Source organism: Phragmites australis, chromosome 15 (genome assembly GCF_958298935.1).
Source record: "Phragmites australis chromosome 15, lpPhrAust1.1, whole genome shotgun sequence".
NCBI lineage: Eukaryota > Viridiplantae > Streptophyta > Magnoliopsida > Poales > Poaceae > Phragmites > Phragmites australis.
This window is the reverse complement of record NC_084935.1, coordinates 6,785,543-6,798,274: the sequence shown is the minus strand read 5'-3', so window position 1 is coordinate 6,798,274 and position 12,732 is coordinate 6,785,543. Positions and strand designations below refer to the sequence as shown.

The 12,732-nt window shown below is 40.6% G+C and overlaps 1 protein-coding gene and 1 pseudogene across 3 annotated transcripts; both read right to left on the bottom strand.

Moving 5' to 3' along the window:
• Positions 1-2,648: 2,648 nt before the first annotated feature.
• Positions 2,649-8,370, bottom strand: LOC133893165 (uncharacterized). Of its 3 annotated transcripts, XM_062334134.1 has the most exons (16): positions 7,981-8,368; positions 7,369-7,532; positions 7,127-7,246; positions 6,997-7,032; positions 6,739-6,873; positions 6,494-6,577; positions 6,305-6,423; positions 6,083-6,184; positions 5,597-5,713; positions 5,461-5,514; positions 5,212-5,278; positions 4,383-4,436; positions 3,848-3,937; positions 3,291-3,356; positions 3,156-3,188; positions 2,649-2,897 (listed from the first exon to the last, which is right to left on the bottom strand). In XM_062334134.1, exons 3-16 carry the CDS (start codon positions 7,214-7,216, stop codon positions 2,766-2,768), a joined length of 1,179 nt encoding a protein of 392 aa, XP_062190118.1. In that variant the 5' UTR covers positions 7,217-7,246; positions 7,369-7,532; positions 7,981-8,368; the 3' UTR covers positions 2,649-2,765. The 3 variants fall into 3 exon arrangements, with proteins under 3 accessions (XP_062190118.1, XP_062190120.1, XP_062190119.1); XM_062334136.1 differs by lacking the exon at positions 5,461-5,514 and having other exon boundaries at positions 7,981-8,370; XM_062334135.1 differs by lacking the exon at positions 7,369-7,532.
• A 511-nt stretch (positions 8,371-8,881) lies between these two features.
• Positions 8,882-12,648, bottom strand: LOC133893086 (uncharacterized; annotated as a pseudogene).
• Positions 12,649-12,732: the final 84 nt, after the last annotated feature.

The window sequence follows — 12,732 nt, the reverse complement described above, 5'->3', positions numbered from 1 at the left end:
ATTGTATGTGCATCTTCTATCATCCTCGACATAGTAAGCGGGTGCCTCCAACACAAACATTATTATTTCAATAAAAAATAGGATCAAAGTCTTTGGTAGCACTTCGAGTATAAAAGCCTTACCAAGGAAGCTCAAAAATCACACAGAAAAACGTAAGTTGTTTGAAGTGACCATTGACAGATGTGATTCGCATCTTCTAAAAAGAGTTGCAAGAACTTCGTCGCTCGCAAGTTGCAACACGCCTGTTCTTTGACCAGGGACGGCGTCGGTAGCCAAATTTATTCCCAGCATATGTTGTTTATTTACTGCTCATGTGACTACATCTTTGTTTCATTTTCTATTTTGTGATGGCTACGTTTGTTCCTTTTTTTCTCGTTCATGACACGACGACGATTTGCAGAAAAAGAGTAACATATTTAGCATCAAACAAGTGATGACTCGGCATGGGGTTAACATATGGAGGCTCGAAAAGTCAACTACGACTATGTAGGCTGCCATGCATGCGTCATGGGGTGAGTACCTGAGGGGAGTAGGGTTCGAAAATACGTCAAAAAAACAGTTGAATTTGTGAAAATCGGTCAATTCGGTCCATACCAAAATTTGAATTTGATCGTTTTTGAATTCAAATTAAAAAAATCAAAATAAAAAAAATAAAAATACTAGAGACAATTTTAAGACCTTATGTGATTTTTTTTCAAAAATAATGTCCTTTGCAGCATATTTCATGAAGAAAAAGTTTGAAAAAAAAAGCATGCTTTAAGGAAAATATTAACATGCAAACACATATTTTTTTATATAGAGTGTACCTTAAGAGGATCTATAAAATTAGTTTCACTTCATTTAGAGTTTTATTAATTTCTCCATAATTTTTATATAGTTCACAAGCATAAAGTGAACATATTAAGAAACAACACTATAATTAACATTTTCATGTCTACTATTATTTTTTCTACGTAAAGCATAGTATAAGTAAACTAATAAAAATGGTTTTACTAATTTTGGAGGTGTGATGGGTTAGTTATGAATTAATCTATTTGCAATACATTTATATAATCTTGCATGTTACAATAACTATTTCATGAGTTCATAGATTTTTAAAAGGCATAGGATCATGTAAGAAGACTAACAAAATTAATTTTATGATTTTTGGATTAGTAAAGAATTAACTATGCATTTAACTAGGTTTAACAAATACATTTTATCGCAGAAAAGATTCAACTTTTTTATGATTATAAATAATTTTTATCATGTAGATCATATTGCAAGAAAACTAACAAAAAAATATCGCTTGATTTGAACCTCAGATTTTTACAAGGTTGAGCTATTTTTATAGATTTTCTTGAATTTTACTCAAATTTGATGAAACAAATGGTTTTTGATGAAAATCAAGCAGTTTTTGAAGGAAATCGAGCGGTTTTCGATCACAAATGAAATGCGAAAAATGCAGTCAAATATCGACGAAATCGACCGATTAATCGGTGAAACTTCCGATTACTAAATGCCCAATTCAATTGATTTTTTGTTGTGGTCAAACCAGTCAGATCAAATTCTTATCAAATTTTGACTAGATTTTTCAAATATCCGGAATTCGGTAATCTCCCTATTTCAAGATTCAAACGAATTTTTGAAGGGGAGGGGATGTGCTGTTTTGTTCTCGTTAACAAGAGGAAAGAAGAAGGCGACAACAGCTTTACACGTAGCTTCATGGGGGCAATGGTTTCTTCGTCTGCTGCAACTGCGATTCGGATTACCTGTCCCCAACACACGACGCGGCGACGAACTGCGAGAACGCGTGACACGTCTGACACTTTTGTTCCGTTGGCTCGTTTGTCAGTCAGCAAGCCCGGCACGACGAAAGCATAGAGTATGGGCAAATGCGGATATGTGCGTGTTCGATTTTCACACCGAAGCCAGAAGCCCCCGGAAAGCACCCATGACAGAAGCCTTGAGCAAACCAGCAAGATATGTGTGTGTTGGATGTCCGTGTGTGTTTGATTTTTCGGATAAGATTTTATAAAGCTGTATTATATAAATAGATTGAGGAAAAGCATGTTGAGCGAATCGTATCATATAAATAGGTAAAGAGAACGCAGGTTAAGCAAATTCATTTAGTTGAAAAAAAGAGTATTTAGTTAGTTATAAGGGTCTTAGATAAGTTGAGCTAAATTTCTATTTATTTATCTAAATTTAAAATCATATAAACGAATATAAGAGTTAAGATTATAATTAATTACTCATACAAGATGATGTTATAACATTTATAAATGCATCCATCTGTATAAACGGATATGATGTTATGATATTTATAAATGCATCCATCTGTATAAACAGATACAAAGCTTGCATATGACAGGCTAGCTTGCAAAGTTAAGTTTCACTCCTAATTTAGTATGAAACTATATATTTATACCTATCAAGCTAAACTGTAATAATAGATACCGATAATCAAACGGATTTTTTTTTCTAAGATTTTATATATCCGCTGGCCAGGATAGAGGAGATAGAGAACCAAACACAACCCAGTGCACAAGTAGCATTTAGCACGCTTAAGAACCCATAGAACCCACCCGAAATACACTGCGCTGCAAATTTTTAAGCGTGCGGTCATCTGTCTCGTCCTTTGAATAAATATATGGAGATCTCGCCTGTAAGCATGCCTCGGATTCACAAGATTTTATAGAGAGTTAATTATGCAACCGAATATCATACACTCTAAAATCGATGGTGCAAAAGAAAATTTCTGTAACTATGAATGTTATGCCAATCTACAGTTGGATTCTATTTCTACGTTTTCTTCGGGAGCGGGCAAATGGATCAACCCATGTTCTGTCTTCCCTTGCAGCCCGATCCCAACGCCTCTGGAAATCATGAAGCTCCAACCGTGATGTTCTCCGGACCTACCAGGATAATACTAAATTACGGCAAACTGACAAAAGTACGGTTGATCAATCACATGAAAAATAAGATTTGTCGATCATTGGCATAATCTGGATAACTACAGGTAACTCTTGCTCTGGTATTTTAAACTGCAGCGAAATACACAATTTATAAGTGAAGTGACAGTTTTTTTTAACTCAGGTTTCAGCTTCCATCAACTTTTTCCAATGAGTGACATATGACACAATGTGTACCAGCTAAGTGGTTTATTAGCTCACCTTTGTTCGCATATCGAGGCCTGCTGCCGTCACCTGGTCACAAGTTACAACGTGCATTATAGAGAGGCCACATAAGGAAATACAACAACAAATGCATTAGAATTTTCTTTGGGGTGTCAAGCACTCAGAACGTACTCTCGTTTTTTGCACTTGAGCGGTTTTCTGACGGAGTGTATGGGTGTTTTTTCCATGAGTATCATCCTTCCAGAATACAAAACAAACAAAAAAGGATACAGTTAACATTATTTTGCACATAAATAAAGAAAAATCATATTGTAAAAGAAGTCAAGGTGCAGATATAAGGCTCGACATTATCAAAAGATGTTTCTATTGTAATGTTTAATGCATTTTCTGCTTTCCACCCAAAGATATAAGGTATCATTACCTGCCTCATAAATATCAATTACAACAAAGGGCCTTTTTTTGCTTCCCCACATACTTATGAAAGGATTATATGAATTATGCACACAAGTGCAGCTCAAACTTTATTTTCTCTTGAGAACACGGAAAAGTGTTGTGTCATTGCATTAGGAAGTGCAGCTCAAATTAGTGGAAGTAAAGGAATGACTGTGCTGAAAAAAAATTACCATGATGTATTATTCTAATATGCGCAACAAGTATTATATATGCATGATTTGCAGGAGACATCAAGGTTACAACTTGCAATAACAAAAATGGAAGTTTACACAAACCTTTGTTATTGCAGAACCTCCTAACGTCTGCACCCCTCGATGAACTATAAATTCACTATCAACTACTCCAATGTTCTTTGTCCTATCACCCTAAAAACAGTATACAAAAAGAAGCTTAACTTAAGAGTCTATGCCAAAAAAAATTTGCTTGGACAATGAGATCGCAATATTACTATAGTGCAGATTAAGAGATGCCAGATGCTAAAAAAATAGCTGCAAAAGTTCCCATTCCTTAAATCAATTAACCTCAGAAAAAATATCACTTTCAATATTTGACCATAGAAAAGTATATGGATCGACCACTTGAAAATAGTGATATGATTTTTCTTGGGAATACTATCATTATTTATAATTATCTTTACTAGTATATTACAATAAAAGAGAACCAATTCTTGCAGCGGAGAAAAGTCGAACGAACAACCTCAACCTATATTCAGTGACGAGGTAGTACACATTAACTAAATTATCAATATTTTGTGCTTTAGATGAAAATTATAAAGCATGCCAAGTTACTCAAATGACACTTTTATCAAACCTGAGCACAATACCCAAACTTGTAATCGATGCCCCATCCATGGATAAGATCATTCTGTATAAATGCGAAGTAGATGTATCAATAGCTGGAATAGTCCACACACATCGATTAGTTAAATGATCAAAGATAAATATCATACAAAGCAATTTTCTTTTTGAAGGCAGGTTGATTATATGTCAGTGTCTTGTACTCTTATAGCAATCAATAGTCAGTTTAATCCAATAAAAAACAGTCAGTTTAACTACAAACTATGAATTAATGTGGACTCATACGTGTTCCTGACAAATGCAGCACTGACAATGCGTGGAGTATGTGAAGGCATTGTAGTGAGTTCATAAACAATTATGAAGCTTACAGGATCAGAGTACACATAGGTAGCATAGATAACTATATAGCATCCAAACTAACCTTAGTTGTGAATATTAAAAATTCAAAAATATGTTGGAGCCAATAAGACAAATATTTAGCTAGGGTTATTCTATCTTGTGTATATATTTACTGCTTCTGTACTCCATAGCAATTTAGAAAGAAACATAATATGAAGATGTCAACCGACTTAGCGCTAATAAGGTGAGGCACTAACTTTGCCTGTTTGGGTTTCCGTTCCTGCTTTTCTCAACATGGCTAATTACAGCTATTCATGTTCCCAGCAATTTGTGACTACAAACACCAAAGTGAGACTAACCATAGACATGGACATCCAAGGCTACTCCATTTTGTACAACCCATGCACACAAATTATGGACCACTCAATGGAAAACAGCCATATTGCCTGGTATACAATGGTAAATCCAAATGCGCGAACATGGAACAATGATAAAAAGTTTACCTGGATAAGATGCCACACACATTTCCAAGCAGATTTTGAGAAAACCGGTGACATGCCCTCAACCCATCTATAGATCAAATAATTATTATGTCATGCACAGCTCCCAATCATATTTGTTGCAAGTGTACTGTGGTTACTAAGAAGTAAGGCAATACTAGTGTACCCAAGATCAAGTAGTAACAATGCAAAGAGTTATTCAGCAAAAGTAGCTGTAATAGCACAACAAAGGGTAAAAGAAAGAAAATGTACCCAGAACAAGGCGGTCCTTCTCTTGAACATTCCTTGTTAGCCCGACTAACTCTTCTATCAAAATACACATGTTGTTTGATTTAGTATGCTGTAACTACAAATTTCCAAAATAAAAGTTGTATTAAATGGAAATTACCTGTGAAAACTCCCAGTTTTTCTACGAACAGTTATTCGGTGATGAATTTCAGACAGTTTAGAGTCGAGACCTGGTTGTGATATCTCCAGCCCTTCTGATTTAACTATATTTAAGTATCTGAGAGGAATTAATGCATTAGACAAAGTGGCGCAGAGAATGAACAGATCTAACAAATGTTTTGGGGGAGAATATTAGCATAAGATGCTATTTCTTCACAGATTTCTCCTAGATGGAATAAGTAGTTATAAGTTGCATTACTTTAAAGGAAACAAATAAAATTTGCTGCCTAGCACATGCCTGGCAGCAAAAACATCCAGAAAACTGTCGGTTTATACTAGTAGCTGGCTGGACCATGATTAAAAAGTTTGACAATTTGACTCTGATTAAATTCCATGCTAATGTACATCTTTACTTGGTTTATTTGTTTTTTTAACGCTAGGCAATGGAAGGTTTAACAACATCAGGTGCTGTCATGCAACATGATACCTTCTTGGGTTAAAATTATCTACTTCCAGATCTTCATCCCAAAGGAAGATATATTGATACATGGAGACAACAGCGGGATGGAGGAACCTCTTTGCAAACCACCTAAAAAATAGATGCCTTGTCATCTTATCTTGAAGCTAAATGATACCAAATCAGAATTGCAGGCCAGAGAGAGAAACTGAAGGCATGTCTAATTTCAGTGCAAAGGAAGAAACACCATACCATTTTGTCTGCTTAGAAGCAGCTATGTGTATCACACTTTTGCTCCATGGCAGATCATTCCATCCATTGACATTCCCATCATAGTGGAACAATATAGCTGTAAAATTTTCTGGAAGAAACTGGACACTCAAGAGTTACATGATGATTTTATGTGCAAATTAGTGCTTGCAGAGATAGTAAATGAAGTACCTTCTTCATAATAGCATCCACACTTTTTCTCTGATTTATACCAGCAGCAATGGCAATCAAACACCGATCATTCTGGTTAGACTCCTGCTGGGACATAACACTCACAGACATTAAAGAACAAAATAAGATTTCGTACTTAGGAAGGTGGAATAGCTAAAGGTCGTTGAGCTTGACAACTGAAACCAACAGAAATCATGTATTGGAATCAAATAACTTCAGATAAGAATGAGTTGTACTCAACTGACCTGTGACTGCGCACTTCTTGACAGCCACAATGGCTTCAACTCCATGTCCGAGTATGGCTCCACTATACCATGGGGCAAATAACTAACCCTAGCAACAGCCTTATCAGACACCTTAACAGCAGCTCTGTCGGACACCTAATGTTTTACATTGGAAACACAATCCATGTCTTAGCAACAAAGGAAAATCTGCTTCTAGATTAACAGGAAAAAAAAACATAAAATTTTCTGACTTTTGATGGAGGTAATGTGTATGCATACCGTCACTGTATCAAATGGTCGAGATCTTACTTCCAACTGTAAAAATCGCATAATAAGATCAGATTCATCTTCAGGTAAAATTTTGTTCCGGGAACTCTGTTTTGAATAAACCAGGGACATTGAGTGTTACCTTTGTCTGCCTATGTTGATAATTTGCCATGTTGTACACCAGAAATATGATGATCACGCACAGGATCAGTAGATGCAACCGCAGTTTCATCTTAGGCCAGCAATCGCTCCCCTTACCATTCTGTGGATTCAAGTAGGTAGTAATATAGTATCATCTCCGGCTGAGCCAGCCTCTGTGAACGCTCAGAAAATGTGGATGCCACTATAAGTAATGAATCATCAAAAGAACACACGCAAACTCACCTTATCCCACAAGGCAGTAAACTATTTTTTTTCTGTACATCTGGAAACGGATGGATTGTCGTCTTGTGGCGTCAAGAAGCAAAGTTCTCAAAAATAGCAAATGGTCGTGGTTTTTATAATGAAAAGATTGCCACACATCACATGTTCCATTCCTGGGTGGTCCCCTGAAGAAATGTTAGTACTTGGAGCGTTACTAAAGTTCGGACACGACGCGAACAAAAGAGAGAGAAAAAGGTTTAGGGTTAAAAAATTGCTAAAATGGAAAGGAAAGAATAGGGAAAAAGGTGGTTGGGGGGGGGGGGGGATCTCGAATCGGCAGGTGAACATAGAGTGTACGCGGCACGCGTGATACGCGATGCGTTTCGCTTTGTTTGCAGCGCAGTAACGTCCCCGGAAGCAAATTCACAGCACGAGATGCGTGATGCCCGCGTAAACGCCGGGGCGCGAACGCTGACAAATCGGCGGCGGCCAAGTTACGCTAACGTTTCGGCTAGCGCAGTAGCAGCCCTCCGCTTGCAGCGCTCAGAGATCGTTTCCCAATCGCATGTAGAGGATAACCAATCTACGATAGCACGATCAGCACACAGGTTAAGAAGAAGGAAATAGAATTACCGCGAGGGGCGGGAAGAACCGGAGACAAGGCCGCGGCGGGGCAGGACGAGCCGGAGGTTCGGAGCTGAGCGCGCGACGAGCGGTGGTGGAGGAGGCGTCTCGTCACGCTCACGCCGCTCCGCGCGGCCGCCTTGGCTGCGAGGGCACCGGCGCTGCTGCTATTCGTGGAGGTGGAGAACGGGACGTTGTGGAGCGGCTAGAGCCGGAGGAGGGATTGGGACAGTTGGGACGGGCGCGGCGGAGGCGGCCGGGAAAGAGGACGCGAGAGCTGAGAGGAACAGCGCGACAGCGACGCCCGGGTCAGAGGAGGGGAGACGGGTGGCGCTCTCGCCCGCCCAGATTCCACCCGCGCGCGCCCCACACGCTCTTCCTCTCGGGCGCCGTTTCGGCCGTGCCCAGGACCGGGTTTTCCGCTCGGTTTGTTGGTTCGTTCCCCGCGTGAACAGAGCCCGCGCCGCGCGTGCGAGTCGCATGGCCAGGGCCCACGAGCGGATGGATGCCAAACCCAAGCCGAGAGAGTGAAGCGCCGGCGTCCCGGCCCAGCACTGTTGACCCTCTTCTCTTCTCTCGCGGATAATAAGCAGCAACAATTGCTGAGATAAATTACATTGCCACACACGTACCAGCCAGACCTCTCGGTGCAATCCTGCACGTTGATATACTTGATCAGGAACTATAAACATAAAACACAGTCAGACATGTATAGCCTAACTTGGACAATCTCTGCAGGAGAATGAGAGTTCCTCTCTAACTGTCCTTAGTCCTTACAGAACAACACGAAAAACAGCTACCCCTTCCTGAGACATCATTCTGATTACTGAGCCATAGCTTCTTTGCCAGGTACACAACACTGAAGGGGACTAGCCAATGATATGGTTAAGCTGTACACGGTTTCACCTGTTCAAGGCATTGAGCCGGTGCCAGGGTCACCGCCGGATCCTCTTCCTGCCTTTGTTGGGACCATCTTCCTGTGCCCCAGCACTCATCTTTGGAGGCCGTCCGACACCTCTCTTCTTGACCGGTTCACTTCTCCGGACAGTTTTTACATTAGCTGTCAGTGATGCATTGCTGCGAGAGTCCTTGCCCTCACCCTGCCTGGCAGTAGCGTCCCTTGAAGAAACCTTGCTTCCCTTTGCATCACCAGGGCCATGGCTTCCAGGCTGCAGGGCTCGAGCATTCTTCTTCACTACAGGGGCAACACTAGCTGTTCCTGTTGCTCCGCGGCTTTTGGAGACCAAGCTTGCACTCTGCTTCACTGTTTTGCATGCAAGGTCACGAAGTTCAACTGCGGCCATGTGCTCCAGTGTAGCCTTTGGGTAGAAGGCAATGACATTATTTACGAAAAGGAGCATATCTCTTAGGAGCTCCTTGGTAGAAGAGATCGCACCACTCTTGATCTTAGAGTGAAGGATTCGGAAGTCCATATGCCGGCGAATCATCTTCTTATATCTAGCTCTTTTCCTCTGTAGTTGAAAAGGTGATAAGATATATTAAGATGCAAAAGTGTCCATGCTATTTGAGTGATGTTGAGAAGGATTCAATTGCACGATTAATTTCAGAAGTCAAAAAATTCTTTGTAGCACAAATATATACAAGCAATGCACAGTTCACCCAATTCGGTCACAGCAACCACGGCCAGGTAATAAGAAATAACCTACACATCCCAAGACCCACAAAAATCTGAGTTGACTATTCTCCTAACTGGAAGAAATACCGGAACGGTTCTAACTAAAATTTCAAAACTACTACCACCCAGATAAAGTATCACATCTCATCTTTTCAAAACAATTGTGACAAGGTATTTAGATCATTTCCTCTCATAGCTTTCTCAATTTCATCACCTCCTTAGTCATTGTGCAAAGTCAAAATATGCCCTAAATCAATCAACGATGGGGGTATATACTGAATATTTAGACCATCTACTAAAGCACTGGAGATACAAAGGTGACTACATTCAGTAGATCCATCATACCTGGGTATCAACTTGACGTTGCAGAATTAAACAGTCACCTTGAGTGGATATAGTTTTCAAAATCTCTGCCAAGTTTGGCTTTTCTCTCTCAATCACAGACACACCAAATTCTACCTTTGGAGTCTTCAAGCCGTTCTTCATCACACCAGATTCTACATTTGGAGTTTTCAAACCCTTCTTTATCACACCAGATTCTACATTGGGGGATTTCAAACTCTTCTTCATCGCACCAGATTCTACATTTGGAGTTTTCAAACCCTTCTTCATCACACCAGATTCTACATTTCGAGTTTTCAAGTCCTTTTTCATGCAGCCTTCAGAGGAACCATCCCTCTCTATGCATGCTGTGGGCTCACCATCTCTACAACTATCATCACCTTTCTGAAGAATCCTTCTAACTCTTGCTCCCCTTTGCTTTGTAGAGCCCCAAAGCAAACTTTCTTTGGTAGAGACATTATCAACTTGGACCTTTGAAAACAGTTCCACTGGTGATGTATTGTTCGCTTGAATTGAATCAGTATTACACCGCTGCACTTGCTGAGATTTCTGACAGTTGCTTGCTTCCTCTGTGAAACTAGCCGCAGATGATCTGTCTCTGGACAACTCTTTACTTGACGAATTAGTATCAGCTGTATTTTCAGAGTGCAAACATGATTCAGTATGACTGGTGCGGCATTCAGAACTGCCATCACCATGTTTGCTATTGCTGAGGTTTTCAATCACAGACTGGAGGGATCTGGAAGGTAAAAAGAAGATTGCATGTTACTGAAACATAGAGAAAATCCAGAAAGCTGGCAAAGTACAATATATTCACCTGCTTGGATGACGAACAATAGCATTGGCATGTATATAGGTTAGTAACATAAGAACAAAACGAATCAATAATTCAAGTGAAATGAAAAGGTGCTTAGAAAAGGGTGAAGAAATTGGTACTAACCCAATAGAATTTTCCGACTTCTCCAATTCCCTCTTCAATTCAGCGACTCTCTGCTTGCGGAGCTCTTCGAACCAAGCACTGTATTGAAGTAATTAGAATGATCAGTTTTCAGGGGAAAAAACAGAATATCAACAGAAAGCTACTTCGCAACATAAGTTATCTATGTTAAACTGCATCCATCTGAGATGCATTGAGATGTCCTGCATTTTCTTTTAGATAACTTATTATTTAGATTGGTGATCTTTAGGCAGTCTATATTTTAATCTCTTTCCTCTTTGCTCTCGCCGTCATATTTGTCCCCTACCCTGCCCCCAAGCAATATCCACAGCGCACAACAGTGCCTAAATCAGCTCACTGCTGGAAGAAACAAAATGCCAACTTAAAAACCTGAACAACCCCAAACAGAAAATGCAAGCATTTCTAACGGTCGAGTGCGGACATGCTGAATAGCAACTATTGTTTAATATGACCAAATGCAAAACCGAAATTCTAGCATGCTGTGCATATCTATCTTTTGACCTATTACCTGTGGGTGCAATAACAAAGGTTCTAGTCAAGAGTCAACTTGTATGCACTACATGATGAAGAAATACATGCTATATGTTCGGAAATTCATAGAAGTTTTTACCCAGCTCCTACACCATCGTAAGTAACATAAGACACTTACTTGCATGCGGAGTAGCGAGATTGTATCTCTGCAAACTTTGCTTCACATTCCTGCAAATATGAACAATTGTAAAAAAATAAGGGTGATATGAAACCATAATATTAAGCATCCAATCATTCTGCCATAACTTCCAGATGATAAGAAAACAGATGAAATGCAAGGTTTGACACATTTGAAAATTAGAAACAACTTGAGCTTTAAACTAACTAGGCCAAAGGGCACACATTGTTAGGCTCAAGGCTCCCTTACCTCTGAAATTATCTTGTTTGTAAAAAAGTTTTATGCTACTAGGTTGATCTGAGCGCCCCTTGTGCGTCTTAAAAATAGTGTACACCATTTCATTGGTTATTAGAACATCTGAGCATCAACGTGAGCACAAACTGTACAATGTGCTTCATCATGGGATTTCTAGTTAATATGGCGCACTTCATTACTGCCTTATGCTTGTCCCTGTGACTGGGCTCCCCTTTGTTCAACTCAAAATCATGGCATGGTTAACCCTATCCATTATCCAATTGTGGAGCTCCTTATCACCCAAGCATTTAATATCAGCAATTCAGCATTTCTAAAGTCACGCAGCTAGTATTTATCCACGGACATTGCAAAATCATGTAAATGCAAGGTAGGGCCACGAAACCCTAGAACCAATTTTAATCCGTATCCTAGTCGGACGCTAGCTGCGTACACAAGCTAGGGTTTGATAGGGTGCGGACCTCGGGCGAGAAGGCGCACGGGGAGCGGGACCGGAGCTCGTCGGCGACGGCGGCCCAGGCGGCGCCTCCGTGGCGGAGGACGGCGCCGCCCAGCACCAGCTCCTCCCACGTCCCCCACCCGCCGCCGGCGCCGCAGCCCCCTCCCACCGCCACCACCGCCATCGGATTGACGCTGCAATCGCAGGGGGCCGACGGAGACGGACGGTGGATGGATAGCCAGTAGGAGCCGGGACGGAAAGGGAGGAGAGCGAGAGGTGGAGGTGATGGCGTCCGTGTCGGGTCGTCGCGGCTTCGGGGCAGCACTCTTGCTTCGCCTGCTGTCTTGGTGTTTCGGATTTGGGTTTCTATTCTGGGCTGGTGCCGTGCTCTACGGGCTGTTTGGTTAACGGCTAAAAAGAGTCAAGTTAAATTTTAACTGTGCTTTGAAAATTTGATCTTGGTTTAAAGTTAAAATTTGATGATG

Excerpts from the sequence above, each read along its gene's own strand:
- LOC133893165 (XM_062334134.1), bottom strand. The coding sequence starts at position 7,216 with ATGAAACTGCGGTTGCATCTACTGATCCTGTGCGTGATCATCATATTT. Across the intron at positions 6,578-6,738 it reads CAAGAAGTGCGCAGTCACAG|GAGTCTAACCAGAATGATCG; the intron begins GTCAGTTGAGTA and ends ATGTCCCAGCAG. Across the intron at positions 5,515-5,596 it reads AAAACTGGGAGTTTTCACAG|AAGAGTTAGTCGGGCTAACA; the intron begins GTAATTTCCATT and ends GTATTTTGATAG.